The 16,107-nt window shown below is 43.2% G+C and overlaps 1 protein-coding gene across 1 annotated transcript; it reads left to right on the top strand.

The window, feature by feature from the left end:
* Positions 1-3,867: 3,867 nt before the first annotated feature.
* On the top strand, positions 3,868-8,331 carry LOC311503713 (myeloid cell surface antigen CD33-like; the record flags this gene model as incomplete). The annotated part of the gene is made up of 4 exons (XM_084566584.1): positions 3,868-3,955; positions 6,757-7,140; positions 7,305-7,610; positions 7,716-8,331. 4 exons carry the CDS (start codon positions 3,868-3,870, stop codon positions 8,081-8,083), a joined length of 1,146 nt encoding a protein of 381 aa, XP_084422710.1. The 3' UTR covers positions 8,084-8,331.
* Between the last annotated feature and the right edge of the window lie 7,776 nt (positions 8,332-16,107).

The raw sequence follows: 16,107 nt of genomic DNA on the forward strand, positions 1-16,107 counted from the left end.
AAAATTTAAATAATTGCATACATTGGTGTCATGCACTGCATACAGAGAACAGATCCACCCCCACTGGTCTTGCAGTGACAGTGCAGGTGTCTTTGAGTGGTGCATGGGATTGATTCGCTTGAACAAATGAGTCATTCACACCCTGATGAGGTCAAGGTGCCATAAAAGATTTTCTTTCTCTTTCTCAGGATTAAAGCAAGAAGGATGAAGACTTCTTAAGAGAACGACTAAACAGAGAGAAGTTGGTTATTTGATCTGCTGCTGATCAACTGATATTCAGAAATGACTGCATGTTTGGTTTAATCTGAGGATCTGACATTAAACCCTTGCACATACACCTATCCTAAAACAGACAAAACCTGATCACGTAAAAATAACCAGCTATTTCAGGTATGTAACCTTCTGTGCAGTCCAAACAACACACAACCTGCAGAAACAATATTATTTCACATTATTTCACAAAAAATATTTTGCTTTTTCCTCAGGTTTATGTCCTTAAAGCAGCACTAAAGAAGTTTTCCTCTTCGGTCCCCCTACTGGTTGGAAGTGTAATTGTCCATTACTTCCGTCGTAAATAAGTAAGCCGACTGCATCCTACTGTCGCAGGCACGTTATTTGTTTATGCAGAACCGGCTTTGGAAACAATCAACGATTTGAAGGATGTCCAGTGACAAGGTAGAGTATGTTGCATGATTTTACGAAAGTATGACGTATTGCAACATTAGAATGAAGTAAAACAAAATAATGACATTGCTTGCTATTTTTATTTCTGTGTGAAACTGTAAATTTGAAACGGCAGATTAGCAATAGCCAGATAGGTTTACATAAGGATGAAAAATAAAGAAACGTATTGCCTAACAGTTTAGCATGTAATAGCCATTTGCATTGTCTGTGAAAATCTTGTGAATGTTGTTGAAAAAAGTTTCAGAGACCGTTGTGAACTAAGAATCAACAACTTTGGGAACGATCAAACATTTGGGGTTATTTTGGCAGTTATTGTCTTAGCTTGCAGTGATAGTTACAGCGATATTTAGCTTAGCGATAGTTACATACAATAGCGAACACCTTAGCTAACATGAGCCATAGCGATAGTTACATATATATTAGCACAATAGCTAACGCCTTAGCTAAGATGAGCCGATAAAATAATTGACAATGTATTGAACACCGATGCACACTGTTTGAAAAAAAGATTACCGGTATTACTTACAAGTCCAGCAGCAGCAAAGCCAAGTCACCATCCGTCTTGCATTTTGTTGCCTCCTTCAGCTCCTTCAGCTCTCGCCAACGAGTATGAGCCGGTCCGATATTCACTCTCGTTTTAGCTCTTTCTTCATCATGCTCTCGTTTTCTTTTCTTCGCCTCATCGGACAGTACACTCCTCCTTTTCTTTGCAGGCTCTGTCATGAAGCTGGTATCTTCCACACACCTGCTGAGTGTTCTCTCACTGATCTGATTCACTCTCTCACTGATTTGAGCCTCAACCTACCGGCTTTTGTAGCCGCGTTGCCGTAAAGCAGGTCAAATTTGTAGTCTTTTTAGAACTACAAAAACGCTACCCGACGAAGCAAAGTTACATAGTGCGGTTACAGCCAATAGAGGGCCGCAAAGCGAATACAGAATTGGCTTTCACCCGGTTTTGAGGTGATAAATCACTGAAACTATTTTTGAAACGTTATTTTAAGGTACTAAAAACTCTTTAGTGTTGCTTTAAAACATTTGACCTGTTGACCTCAGGCATCACGTCATCTGAAGACGATTTCAGTGACATAAAGTGCATCTACACAACATCATCACCTGACCGCTCAGTCTGATATCAGGATCAACTATCGTCTCCAGGCTGAAATATAAAAATCTTGCAGAAGTCCATAATGTAGATCTTCGTGTCCTCCAGCTGCTCCACTTTAAATACATGGGTCACTCATATATTTAACAGACCGTGTTTAGACATCGACTTCAACACCTGATGAGCTTTAGATGCTGTTGACCTCAGAGGAGCCGCGTCTACATGTACTGACAGATTCATATGTGAACATTTACATTTGACAGACTGTGTTTTATAGAACAGAAAACTTCCTCTAAACCAACAATCTCTACTCGGTGGTGAGAACTGGGGACTGCACATTATCCACACTGGTCCTGAACACAGGAACGCCGCAGGGCTGTGTGCTCACCCAGCTCATTTCACACTCTTCACACTTGACTGTTCTGCCATCCATCCCAGCTCAGACAACAACCTTGTTCTGAACACCAGCAAGACCAAGGAGGTCACTGTGGACTACAGGTGGTCAAGGACAGAGCACGCTCCTCTCCTCATATAAGGGGAGGTGACATCAAATTCCTGGGCAATCACATCACATCTGACCTGACCTGACCTCGTCTGTGAACACTCCACACATGGTGAAGAAGGCCCAACAGAGGCTTTTCTTCTTCAGAAAGCTGAAGAGGGCTGGATTCTCCTGTCGCGACTGACAAACTTGTACAGGACCACAATAGAACACATCCTCTGTCTCGGTGTGACAGTGTGGTATGGGAGCTGCACAGCACAGGACAGGAGGGACTTAGATTGGGTGTTAAGAACTGCACAGGGGATTGTAGGGGTCCTCTCCCAGATTTGGGCCATGGACTGTTTGTACCTCTTCCTTCACAGAAAAGGTACAGAAACATCAGAACCAACAGACTGCTGCACAGCTTCCTCCACAGAATGATTCCTGTGAAATCATTCATTCATTCATTTATCTTCTGTCACTGCTTGTCCTGTGAAGGGTTGCAGAAATCAATCACTTTTATTTTATTTCCTCAAGCGTTTTTGTGTGTGTGTCTGTGTCAGGCTGCATCCTGCTGCCATCAAGGAGTGTCATTGCTATGGGGTTGGGGTGCCTGGTCTGGTCTCGGGGGGTGCTACATGTTTAAGTAACATCCACATTAATGAATACCAGGTCCAACAGTTTAAATTAGTCATAGACACCTGATGAGCTTAAGAAACCACAAATTCATATGTCCTGATTAACACAAGTTAAGCAGGAAGTCATGTGATATGTTGTGGCTGTACAACCAAACCAACTGTGCTCACAGTCTTAATATATAACGTCCGCCTTCTTTCAAAGTAGGTTTAAGAGGGAAGTTGTTACTTGGTCTCTTTCCGATCTTCTCAAGTTCAAAACCACTATCAAAACGTTCTACAGTCTTTGTTTCACCTGCAGACTCATCTGGTAAGAAACATGTCACTGCTTTTTATATTTTAATGTTTTAACCAACATGTTTGTTATTTTACTGCTTTTCTGCAACTCTTGGAAAAATGTGTTGTTGTTGGTTCATGTTGTCAGATACTATTTATGATGTAGGACAGTCTGGTTGTTCATGAAGAGTTGAACATGTGAATTTAAGGAACAACTTTGTTCTTTTAAAACAACATTAAGCATCCTTTCAACTTAAATGAAAGCTCTAAATGATGCCTTAATGGAAAATGTAAAAAAAAAAAAAAAAGCTTCTTTATCCATTTTAGCCTTTCAAACCTCTGTCCCCTATAGAGATACATGTACACACACATTTAGTCGGAGGCTGACAAAGTCGACAAGAGGACAGTCATAGATATGTTGGCTTTGCTTTGATATGTTTTCAGTGACAGTAGGAGACCCCCCCAGGGGACCCCCACCAACTCTGAAAACATTCAGTCCTGTTATATATCATGAGCATGACTCTTTAAAACAGTTCATTATGACAACAGTGCTCAGTTCAAAATGAAAATAAGTTATTCATCTGACATTGATGGAAAGAAAAAGAAAGAGCAAGAGGAGAATAGATAAAAGAAAAATAGAAAAAAGTCACTAAATTAATAAACATCTTTGAGTGAGAGCTTCATCTAAAATGGTTAGGAGCTTGGTGCTGCTCAATCTCTCCTCTGCAGAACACTTTCTGACCATCAACAGCTGCATGAAGGGGGAGCCACCCATCTGTAAGCCACCCTGTGGTGAACAGTTTGCACAAGTTCTTCACAATAAATGGTGTACGTGATGTTTTCTGAACAATCTTTTTGTTACAATCCAATAAATGTCTTTAAAATCCTCCTCATCATGTTTAAAATAAGGTCAGCGTTAAAGCATACCTTCATGAGGGAACTCCTGTGTCCATAAACTCCTAATAAGACAATAATAATCTCCACATGTGTGTCTGCCAGTGAGAGGGAGGCTGTGGTGGTGGCATTACAAGGCTGAAAGGTTGCCTATCAAAAGAGGAAATCCAAAAATAATTAACAGAAAATGTCTCTGTGTGCGCCGACACTGACTGAAGGGAAGTTGAACCCAGTTCCACATATAGCTGCCCTCAGTCGCTTCTGTTCCAACACGACTTCAGCTAAATATAGGTTTAGTGCTTTATAAAAGCATCAGAGATAATATAAATAAAAATTAAAATAATAGGAGAACATACACCGATCAACCAAAATATTATGAATATCATAGGAGAAGTAAATAACATTGACCATCTTGTGACAATTCAAAGTTCTGCTGGGAAAGTGTTGGACCTGGCATTCATGTGGATGTTACTTAGACATGTAGCACCCACCTAGACCAGACCAGGCACCCCCACCCCATAGCATTGACTCCTGGATGACAGTAGTCATCCCCAGCTGGATGCAGCCTGACAGACACACACACAAAAACGCTTTAGGAACAACTCAAAAAACATGAAGATCAGCACAAGGTGTTGACCTGACCTCCAAATCCACGAGATCTCAAACTGATCAAGTATCTGGGATGATCCACAGAAGCCCCTCCCCTCAACACATATCAATTTCACAAACAACAGTGTAACTTGCCATGATGTGTGATTTAGTTTATTACTGACACAGTTTTTTAGGTTGTGTCTTTTGTGGGTGTGGGATATGGTCCCTTTAATGTTAGTGATGTAAAAATCTCGTTGGTTGAGTGGTTACTGTTGTAGTTGGTGAATTGTGCAATTCCACAAACTATATAAATAACTACAAGTCTGTTCACGGAATCAAACAGATGAAGAGATCTTCAAATACCAGAGAACGACATCCGGCATTACGACGTCCACTTCTCTCAGCAGAAACCTGAACCTTCCTCCGTCTCAGTGCAGGACAGAAAACAGCTTCACACAGACTGTTGATGGTCCAGAGGATCTCTACACTCAAGTAAAGAAACACTGAGTTCACACCTTCACTCTGAGCTCATACAAGATGTTAGTTCCCGTTAAAAGATACAGACGCCTGGACGAGAATATGCCGTGTTTACTTACCACAGTTCAATGACAGGAAACTTAATTCTTCACAGCCTTCAACTCATATGTTTTTTTTCTCAGTCATGATGTTATCAAAGTTCCTCTTTGTGTTCTGCCTCATAAGTATATCATTGTGTGGCGAGGTGTGTGGTGGTGGGGGGGAGGGGGGGACAATATAAAAGCAGCGAAAATAATGCAACGCATAAAGCACAGCATAAAGCTAATAATAGAAAAGCAGCAAAGCAAAACAGCAGCGGTCCCCCGTAGCTTGTAGAGATGTGTAGCGTGATTAGCGTCACACGGCCCAGTCAGCTGATGCTGACGTCACCCGCGCACCGTTGACCGCGGGAATCTGGGGACCCAATAAATCGGTTAATGATATCGAGCATGGGTGTACCAAAGTGGGAAAGGTCAAGGGGCTACATACCAGTTAGCAGGGTTGGTTCGTCATAACACACGACACCGCAGGGAGAGGATAAGCGTGCTGCACACCTACCGGCATCTACCTGTGATCATATGATAATTAACTGCCGCTAACTAGCAGCAATCAACTGTGCAGAGAGAGGGAGACGCTCACCACCGAAGGCCATTCAGGTAGCACACACACAGGAGTACAGGAAGCACCCAATCAGACGCTCTGCCTGAGGCAGAAGTTCCGACCTGGAAATTACGTACCCAGTCGTGGAGCAGAGAGAGAACTGGCGGCGGGGGGGTCGCCCCTTTTATAGGTCTGTGCGCTCCCCAGTAGTTGGCTGTATTGATGTCAATTAAAGTCCACAGATCTCTATACTGCTACATTCGCATCTACAGTAGATATAAATATTGAAAAGCTGTGATCGACAGTAAGTGGCAGTTGTGAGACAGTGAATGTAATTGGAAATTAATAAACCAATCACACCCTGATCAGCTCAAAATGACCATAAAAGGTGACTTCGTCGTTCACAGAGATGAAGAAGAAAGGATGAAGACTTCTTGTATTTTTGCATTTATTCAGTGATAACTAGCAGAAGTACAAAACAATAAGTGAAGTCTGGGTGTTTCCTTTTACACCACTACAACTAAACAGAGAAGTTGGTTATTTGATCTGCTGCTGATCAACTGAAATTACTGGATATTAAAACAATATTTCATTTTAACGGCAGATTTATTTGGTAAGAAAACTATTACTATTTTTTAAATTTAAATATTTTAACCTGAGAGGAATCACATGGTATTTTTTAATTTTTGTCTTTATTTCCAGTCTAGGAGATGAGTGTCATGGCAGCCCTGTGTGTGAACGTGGTGACAGTCAACATGTTACTGAGTGTCTTCTTTCTTTCAGGTGAGCTGTTTGTTCAGTCTCTTTTATTTGGAGACATTACTTGAATCATTTCTAGTCTGAAATATTTTCTACTGACATTGTTCAAAGGGTCGACATGTAACATGCTGCAGATGAACTGGAGTTTGTGTCTCATCAACTTTCAATTCAGGCAGATTTTGATCCACATGATGTTCATCATTAGTCTGGTTTTACAGGTGTTTGGGCTCATTGTGATAAGGATTCAGCCCTCTTCATTAGTGCACCAAAGAAGATGGAAGCACTGAGTGGATCTTGTTTGAAAATCCCATGTAACTATAGAGAGGAACCAGGAAAAGGGTTTAACAGCAGCAGAGAAACCTTCGGAGTGTGGATTAAAAATGACTCGAGATTTGGACATTATCCAGATAATGTAGTCTTCAACAGTAGTAAGTCAGTTAACATCTATCCAATGAATATTATTGGAGACCTGAGTCAGAAAAACTGCACCACTCTGTTTTATAATTTAAAGACAAGTCATTCAGACACATACTACTTCAGAATTGAGAACTGGTCATTCAAGGCGACAGCTGATTGTGATCCTCTTCAAATAACAGTTAAAGGTAAGACAGGTTTTATAATTTCACTTTACTTGAATAAAATGTGAAAGCAGTTCTACCTTGGTCCACAAACTCTAACGTTAAACCTTCTCAGTAAATTTGTTATGCTCAGTATGTAGGAGGAAGAATGAAAACAACTAAAACTGAAATTTTGCACAAAACAACAGATTTTCCTTGGAGACCCACAATTAATATCTCAGGTGATCTGAAGGAGAAGGAGTCTGTCACTATAACCTGCTCAGTTTTCACTCCCTGTCCACACTCCCCTCCTCAACTCACCTGGAATCTCCAACAAGACCCTCACAACAAAACAGAGGAAAACACAGATGGGACCTTTACAACTAAAATCCAGGAGACCATCACTCTGTCAGACACACATGACGGATACAACATCATCTGTTCTGTCAGATATCCTGTGAATGAAGGAAAAGACGTCAAGACAGCAGAGACACAAGAGACTCTCAATGTTTCATGTAAGACAACCAGAGTTTGTTGTTGGATCCTGTCAGCACATGATGATTCATGGGATGTCAGCTGTTTGTGATGAATAAAGTGAATCTCTGTCACATTTTCCTCAGATGCTCCTAAAGACACCTCAGCATCCATCAGTCCATCAGGTTTGGTGTCAGCAGGTAGCTGGGTGAAACTGACCTGCTCCAGCAGAGCCAAGCCTCCCATCAGACACTTCACCTGGTTCAAGAAGAGCACAGATGGACCCATGAACGTATCTGAAGGACACTTCTACAGCTTCAATGTGACTGATGGAGGAGTTTATTACTGTGTGGCCTCAAATCAACTTGGTAACCAGACATCACCATGGATTGATCTGAATGTTAAAGGTAAATATCATTCAGTATTTATTTTTCTGAATCCACTCAAAGACAGTAAGAGTTATATCTGGTTTCATTATATCAATACGTCCACATTACATCATGTCTTGTTTTAGGCTCCTCACACTGGGAACCAGTTCTTGGAGGAATCATTGGGATCATCGTACTCATCTGCTTGATCATCTTTGTTTGGTAAGTATCACATATCAAAGCAGCAAACATGACTCAGTTACTGTCGCTGACATTTTAGCTGCACATCCAAAAACATCTGTTTCCCATCAGTCTTAACATTTTACTGTCAAATATATTGACCCTAAAACACAGTATAGTTCATCTAACAGCCTCTGATGTTTTCCAGGTGGTTAAAGTCAAGGCATCAAAGTCAACAACAGACTCAGGTTTGTAAAGACTAAACTTCTCTGTAGTCTACGTGACTCAGTGTTTAGTTACTTTATATATTGTAATGGTGGGTTATAGCCAGGAGGTGGCGCACTAGTTAGGAGGTCATAACCTGTAAAGAGGAGAAAAAGAAATAATAAAAGAAAGTTATTAAGCAGCATCCTGATCGTTGTGTCCTTGAATACAGAGTATAGAGGAACAATACATGGTGTCAGTAGTCGAGAATCCACGACAGACAGAGTCTAGTGGCACAGACAACTAGTCGGAGCTGCTTACCGGTGAGGAGAGTGAGGACGAGTGACATATGGAGAAGAGGAATGAGCGAGTCGGCGAAGGCTAACGGGCTAGCGGCAAGCTAAAAACATTCAACATGGACCACATATTCACCATCACACCACCGGGACCGTTCGACTTCGAGCCGAGTTCGTGGCCAGCATGGATAAAAAGGTTTGAACGCTTCCGACTCGCATCTGGATTAAAAGACAAAGATGGAGCGTACCAGGTGAACTCTCTCATCTACACAATGGGGGATAGGGCTGATGACATCCTCTCGTCACTGCGGTTGGCAGAAGATAAACAAAATAACTATGATGAAGTGAAACGGGCTTTTGATCAACACTTCGTGGGAGTGCACAACGTAATTTTTGAACGAGCCAAGTTTAATAAAAGATGCCAGGAAGTCGGCGAATCTGCAGAGAATTTCATCACCTCAGTACACAAGTTAGCCGAACATTGCAACTATGGCGTTCTACGTGAGGAGATGATCCGAGATAGGATTGTGGTCGGCATACGTGATGCGAAACTGTCTGAAAGACTACAGCTCAATCCAAATCTGGATTTAGCTACAGCCATACTTCAAGTGAGGCAGCATGAGGAGGTGAGAAAAGCAACAAGCCGTCCTGCGGTCAGCCAGTACACCGGGGAACTTGGAGGCAGTGTCCCACAACAGTAAGAGACCAGCTTATAGGAAGAAGTCTACTCAACGTGTAAGTCACTTTCAATCACAGTCTACATCAACCAAGTCAAAACAGTGTGGGAAGTGTGGCAAAACCCCAAAACATCCATGGACTGAGTGCCCAGCAAAAGATGTTGAATGCAGAAAATGTCAAAAGAAAGGACACTTTGCGGCTGTATGCAGATCAGCTCAAAAATTAGAATCAATTGAAGAGGATGAGGCGGCAGCTTACCTGGGAGTAGTTCACCATCCACAGTCGTCTACATGGACTGAAATACTTACCATAAATGGTGGTCAGCTGCGTTTTAAAGTGGACACTGGTGCATCAGTGACTGCTATTCCAGAATCAGTGTACACAATGGACAGGTATGGCAGTCACACAGCTACACGCAGGCCACTGCTGGGCCCGGCCAACCAACCGCTGGATGTTAAAGGGCAAGTGCATGCTGTCATTCAGAGAGGGGATAGAAAGATTGAGGAGGAGGTGTTCATCGTGAAGGATCTGACCACACCTTTATTGGGCCTCCCTGCCATTCGCAGACTGCACATGATCCCCCAGCTTCACAGCATAGACGACACAGAGGCACTATTCCGTTCAACCTACCCAGACGTTTTTAGAGGGCTAGGTAAACTAAAAGGGGAATATAAAATTAAACTGAAAGAAGAGGCAGCCCCCTACGCCCTCTCTGCCCCCAGACGAGTAGCTATTCCCCTTCGCACCAAAGTCAAAGAGGAATTAGACCGCATGGAGAAGATGGGGGTCATAGCCCGGGTCGAGGAACCAACAGAATGGTGCGCAGGCATGGTCCCCATTGAGAAACCGTCAGGGAAAATACGGATCTGTGTGGACTTGACCCATCTGAACGAGAGCGTCATCAGAGAGAGACACATCTTACCGGCGGTGGATGAAACACTAGCCAAGCTGGAAGGTGCCAGAGTTTTCACAAAGCTGGACGCTACATCAGGCTTCTGGCAAGTACCTCTCCATAAAGACTCGATGCTGTTGACCACGTTCATCACACCAGAGGGCAGATACTACTTCAAACGCCTACCCTTTGGTATATCATCAGCCCCCGAACATTTCCAAAAGAGGATTTCTCAGCTGATTGATGGCATTGATGGGGTCTTGTGTCATGCTGATGATGTCCTGGTCACAGGGAAGGACCGAGCAGAGCATGACGACAGGCTGCACAGAGTCCTGCAAAAATTCAGTGAGGCTGGGCTCACCCTGAACGAAAAATGCCAGTTTGCCCTGACAGAGGTCCGGTTCCTGGGCCATGTCATAAACTGCCAAGGTATTAGAGCAGACCCAGATAAAATAAAAGCGATCCTTGACATGCCTGAGCCGCAGGATGTGGCCGATGTTCGACGCTTCATGGGCATGGTGAACTTTGTGGGAAAATTCTCACCACGCCTGCCCGATCTAACAAAGCCCATTCGTGACCTGTTGAAGACAGAGAACAGCTGGATATGGGGAGCTCCTCAACAGAAAGCGTTCCTGGAAACAAAAAAAGAACTGGCGTCAGAGACAGTGTTAGCCCAGTACAGTCCAGAACATGAAACTGTGGTTTCCGCTGATGCCTCTTCATATGGGCTGGGAGGTGTGTTGACACAAAAACAACAGGATGGTGAGTGGAAACCTGTTGTTTTCATTTCCAGAAGCCTGACTAAAGCCGAATCAAGATATGCACAAATAGAGAAGGAGGCTTTGGCCGTGACCTGGGCCTGCGAGCGCCTGAGAGGATACCTAAGTGGCCTGGACTTTACCATAAGAACTGATCACAAACCACTCATAACACTCCTGAAGTCCAGATCACTGGATGACCTCCCGCCGAGGATCATCAGATTCAGACTCCGGCTGCTCAGGTTCAGTTTCAACATTATCCATGTCCCAGGTAAAAACCTGATAACAGCTGATGCTCTGTCCAGAGCGCCGCTTCCAGCTACAGCCACAGAGGCCGAGCAAGACCTGGAAAAGGAGTGCAAAGCTTACCTGGACAGCATCGTAGGAAGCCTGCCAGCCACACCAACGAAGCTTGAACAGATTAAGACAGCACAAACCTCAGACAATGTATGCAAACGTCTCGGTCGTTACATTGCAAAAGGCTGGCCTGAACACAGACGAGATGTGCATGAGCTGCTGCTACCTTACTGGCCTGAAAGGTCAGTCCTGCATGATGGGGGAGGACTGCTCATGAAAGGTGAGAGGCTTATAATCCCTGACAGCATGAGACCCGACATCCTGCACAAACTACACCAAGGACATCAGGGTGTTAACAAATGTCTTGCCAGAGCAAGTGAGTCAGTCTGGTGGCCAGGCATCACATCTGCAGTGAAGCAAATGGTTGAAAGATGTGGAGTCTGTGCACGTGAAACCCAGGCACCGGTGGAACCTCTGCTCACAACAGATCTGCCAAGCAGGCCGTGGCAGAGGGTCGCGGCAGACCTTTTCCAGTGGCAGAATGGACACTACTTAGTCATAATAGACTATTTCTCACGCTACATCGAAGTGTGCAGCCTACAGGGAAACACCTCAGCAAAACAGACTATTACAAGGTTTAAAGCTGTATTTGCTAGGTTTGGTTGCCCAGAGGTGCTTGTCACAGATAACGGCCCACAGTTCTTCTGTCACGAATTTGCACAGTTTGCCCGAGAGTACGACTTCACACACGTGACAAGCAGCCCCCGTTACCCACGCAGCAACGGGGAGGCGGAACGGGCCGTCAGAACAGTCAAGTCTTTATTAATGAAAGAAGGAGACTTCAACAAAGCCCTGTTGGCCTATAGGGCCACTCCACTGGCACATGGGAGCTCCCCAGCTCAACTTCTGATGGGGAGGAGAATTAGAACACCAGTCCCAGTGTCTCCAGAGCAACTTCAACCACAGTGGCCGGATCTGGAAAGATTCAAGGAAAAAGACACAGCATTAAAAGTGCAACAACAACAGACATTCAACCAGAGACACCGCACTCGAACCCTGCCACCTCTTCAGCCTGGTCAACAGGTGTGGATCAGACCCGCACACACTACTGGGACAGTTGTGGGTCCTGCAACAACACCACGCTCCTACGAGGTGGAGACTCAAGATGGAGGACGGCTGCGACGCAACCGGTCCCACCTCAGGGAAGTACCAGTGCCCTCAACACCACAGGACAGGGTGATTCACGATGGAACAATAACTAGGTCAGGGAGACTGTCCAAGGCTCCTGATAGACTGGACTTATGAACATTTGACACACACACAGTTCACACCATGGGGCATAAGTGAAATGTTATAAGAGTGTTAAGAAAAGAAGGACAATTGAAAACGATGTTGTATGTTTAAAAGTAAAATGTTCTAGTGAAGAGTTACATTCTTACTTTGTCAGCTGAGATTAAAAGCTATAAAAGGGTTAGTTAGCTGTAAAATGTATTTTGTTAGTTCCTGTGATTATACTTCCATTGAAATGATTCTAGGAAAGTCATTAAGTGATGTTATGGATAATGGAACGAAATTCAGAAGTAGCTATACTGTTTAATGCACTTCATTTTCATAAAAGGTTCTGCTAAACAGATTAACTTTTATCTAAAAGGGGGAGATGTAATGGTGGGTTATAGCCAGGAGGTGGCGCACTAGTTAGGAGGTCATAACCTGTAAAGAGGAGAAAAAGAAATAATAAAAGAAAGTTATTAAGCAGCATCCTGATCGTTGTGTCCTTGAATACAGAGTATAGAGGAACAATACATATATTACCTCTATCAGAGCAGTCTACTCAACGTATTCAAAAAGTAAAAGTAATGATTTAATAAGGAAGGATTCAGGTGAAGATCTTCCTCACTAAACATCACATGTGGTTCATTTCTTATAGAGTCAAAGAGGTGAAGATCTGGTTGTTGAAGAACCTGCAGGTGAAACACAAGAAGGAGAAAACATCCATTATGGAGAGATCAACTTCTCCAAGCAGAGACGTGACCCGTCCTCTGTCTCAGTGCAGGACAGTGGACAGCAGCAGGACACGGTGTACGCACAGGTCAACATCAACAAACCAGCAAAGAGATTAACACAGACTGCTAACGACATAGATTATCTCTATGCTGAAGTCAAGAAAAAATGAGAAGTGTGTTTTGTTTGTGTAGAGACTCATATTTAATGTGCTGCAAGTTTTATTCATGCAACTCATTTAACAAAGAAAAAAAGACAGGACAATGTCTTTTGCCTTCCTGATTGTTGTTCATATATTTCCAGCTTCTCGCTTTAATTCACTCCTGTTTCTGATTACATGTTAAGATTCATCTTTTCTTCTTATTGCTCAGTTTTATTCTGTGATGACTTTCACTCTAATCTTCATGGACATATTTTGTTGTTTGAGTTTTTTTTATAATAGAGGTAACCTCCAAAGTGTGTGAACCTGCAGTAAAAAAAAGGGGGAAGATGAGGTATTTCCAAGTTGAACTACAAGTCCTCTGTACTCCATTTCTGCACATACAGATGAATACAGCCTCTTACTGTGTTAACCAGCATGTCTGCATTCATTAAAATAGTGTTGAGACTATGTCTGGTTCATTTCTGTGTGAATGCATCTACTTCCTGTGTGAGAGCTCTGACTAACCAACTAGATAGAGATAGATAGATAGATAGATACTTTATTAATCCCGAGGGAAATTCAAGCATCCAGTAGCAGTTACAAACATTGAACATAAAATACAAAAGCTATATAAAAAATAGAAAGTGACTAGAAATAAAATGTTTATACAACTATAAACTATGTTAAAAATATAAAGTGACCTGTTAGAAAATAGAAATATAAAGTGACCTGTTAGAAATATAAAGTGACCAGTAGAAGTAGAAGGTTTTTTTTTTTTTTTTTATAAATATGAGAGCTACAAATGGGAAAAAATGAATGAAAATCACAGTCACCAGATGTAGCAGAGGTAGACAGACATGGTAAATGACAGAGTGTCCAGTAAGTAGGTGCAAAAGATTTGTCCATTGTCTATTGTGTCTCCTGCCATCACTGAGAGCTGTTGTACAGCCTGATGGCCAGGGGGACGAAAGAGTTCTTCAGTCTGTTGGTGGAGCAGGATTGAGACAGCAGCCTGCCACTGAACACACTCCTCTGCCTGATGAAGGTGTTGTGCAGAGGGTGGTGGGCGTTGTCCAGTATGGACAGCAGTTTGTCCAGGGTCCTTCTCTCTGCCACTGTCACCAGAGAGTCCAGCTCTGTGCCCACCACTGAGCCAGCCCTCCTCACCAGTCTGTCCAGTCGAGCAGCGTCCCTCTTCTTGCTGCGTCCTCCCCAGCAAACCACAGCATAGAAGAGGACGCTGGCCACCACATACTGGTAAAACATCTGCAGCAGTTTTTTGCAGACGTTGAAGGACCCCAGCCTTCTCAGGAAGTACAGACGGCTCTGTCCTTTCCTGTGGAGTGTGTCCATGTTTGTTGTCCAGTCCAGCCTGTCGTCCAGCTGCAGCCCCAGATATTTGTAAGTCCGGACCACCTCCACATCGACCCCGTTGATGGACACAGGTTGGAGATGTGATTTCTTCCTTCTGAAGTCCACCACCATCTCCTTGGTCTTGGAGGTGTTCAGCTGCAGATGGTTGGACCTAAACCATAATAAATAATAAAACATGGAGCAGGAACAGAGCTTAGATCAGATGATGTAGTTAAAGTTCATTCAACAAGCTGTACAGAAACATAAACTTAACTGATAGAGTGTAGACCCTGGTAGTAGTGGAGGAGGAGCGAAGAACGAGGAGGTGTGGATGCTGAGACATCAGTGAGGTGGAGGAGGGCTGAATGGATCTGACAGTGAAATGAAAACTGAGAGCAGCAGAGAAAGGAGGAGTTTTTAAAATGACACCAGACAAAATGATTGGCCCACAGACAGAGGTTGTGATTGGTTAAAGTGAGGAAGGAACACCATACTGTACATGTAAATAGTGTGATGTATATTTCAGGACGGTGAGCTCCCCCTTGTGGTGAGAGAAGGTGCAGCACAGACAGACAGTGCTAAGGTGCTGCTCAAACATCCTACAGTCATGTATTTATGTTCCTCAGAGGGTTTTACCTCACATGTCTTCTTTTTATTTCTTTGCTTTTCTACAAATCACACTGATTCAGAAAAGAAGGGATTTCAGTCTCTACACACTGAATCAATTTGAATTAGATGTTTCCAGGAAGCTTAATAATAATAATTGATCAGTTATAAACAACTACTCAACATGAGTGTGGCAGAAAAACCACAGTGAAGTTTCCAGAGAGCAGTGGTGTGAGGTGAACGGAGAAAATGAAGTAAACTTTGTTCAAACAACAGAGAAAGAGGGAAGGACGTCAAACAAGTGACAGACTTCCTTTATGTTTTCAGTTAGTTTGAGTCAGTCTGGTGTCAGGATGATCTCAAATCATCCTTCACTGTCTCGTTACTTTTAATAATTGAGGTGGACAAAAATAAAACATAATATGTGCAAAACATGAAACATGGGCCTTCTGAGGGTGTCCTGTGGTGTCTGGCAACAGAATATTGTTAGTGGGGGCGTTTGAGGGGAGGGTCCTCTGTGGATCATCCCACAGATACTTGATCAGTTTGGGATCTTGTGAATTTGGAGGCCAGGTCAACACCTTGTGCTGTTCTTCATGATTTTTTAGTTGTTCCTAAACTGTTTTTGTGTGTGTGTGTGTGTCAGGCTGCATCCTGCTGGGGATGGCTGCTGCCATCAAGGAGTGTCATTGCTATGGGGTGGGGGTGCCTGGTCTGGTCTAGGTGGGTGCTACATGTCTAAGTAACATCCACATGAATGAAT

This window comes from Chelon labrosus (genome assembly GCF_963514085.1).
Source record: "Chelon labrosus genome assembly, chromosome: 18".
In the NCBI taxonomy this organism is placed as follows: Eukaryota; Metazoa; Chordata; class Actinopteri; order Mugiliformes; family Mugilidae; genus Chelon; species Chelon labrosus.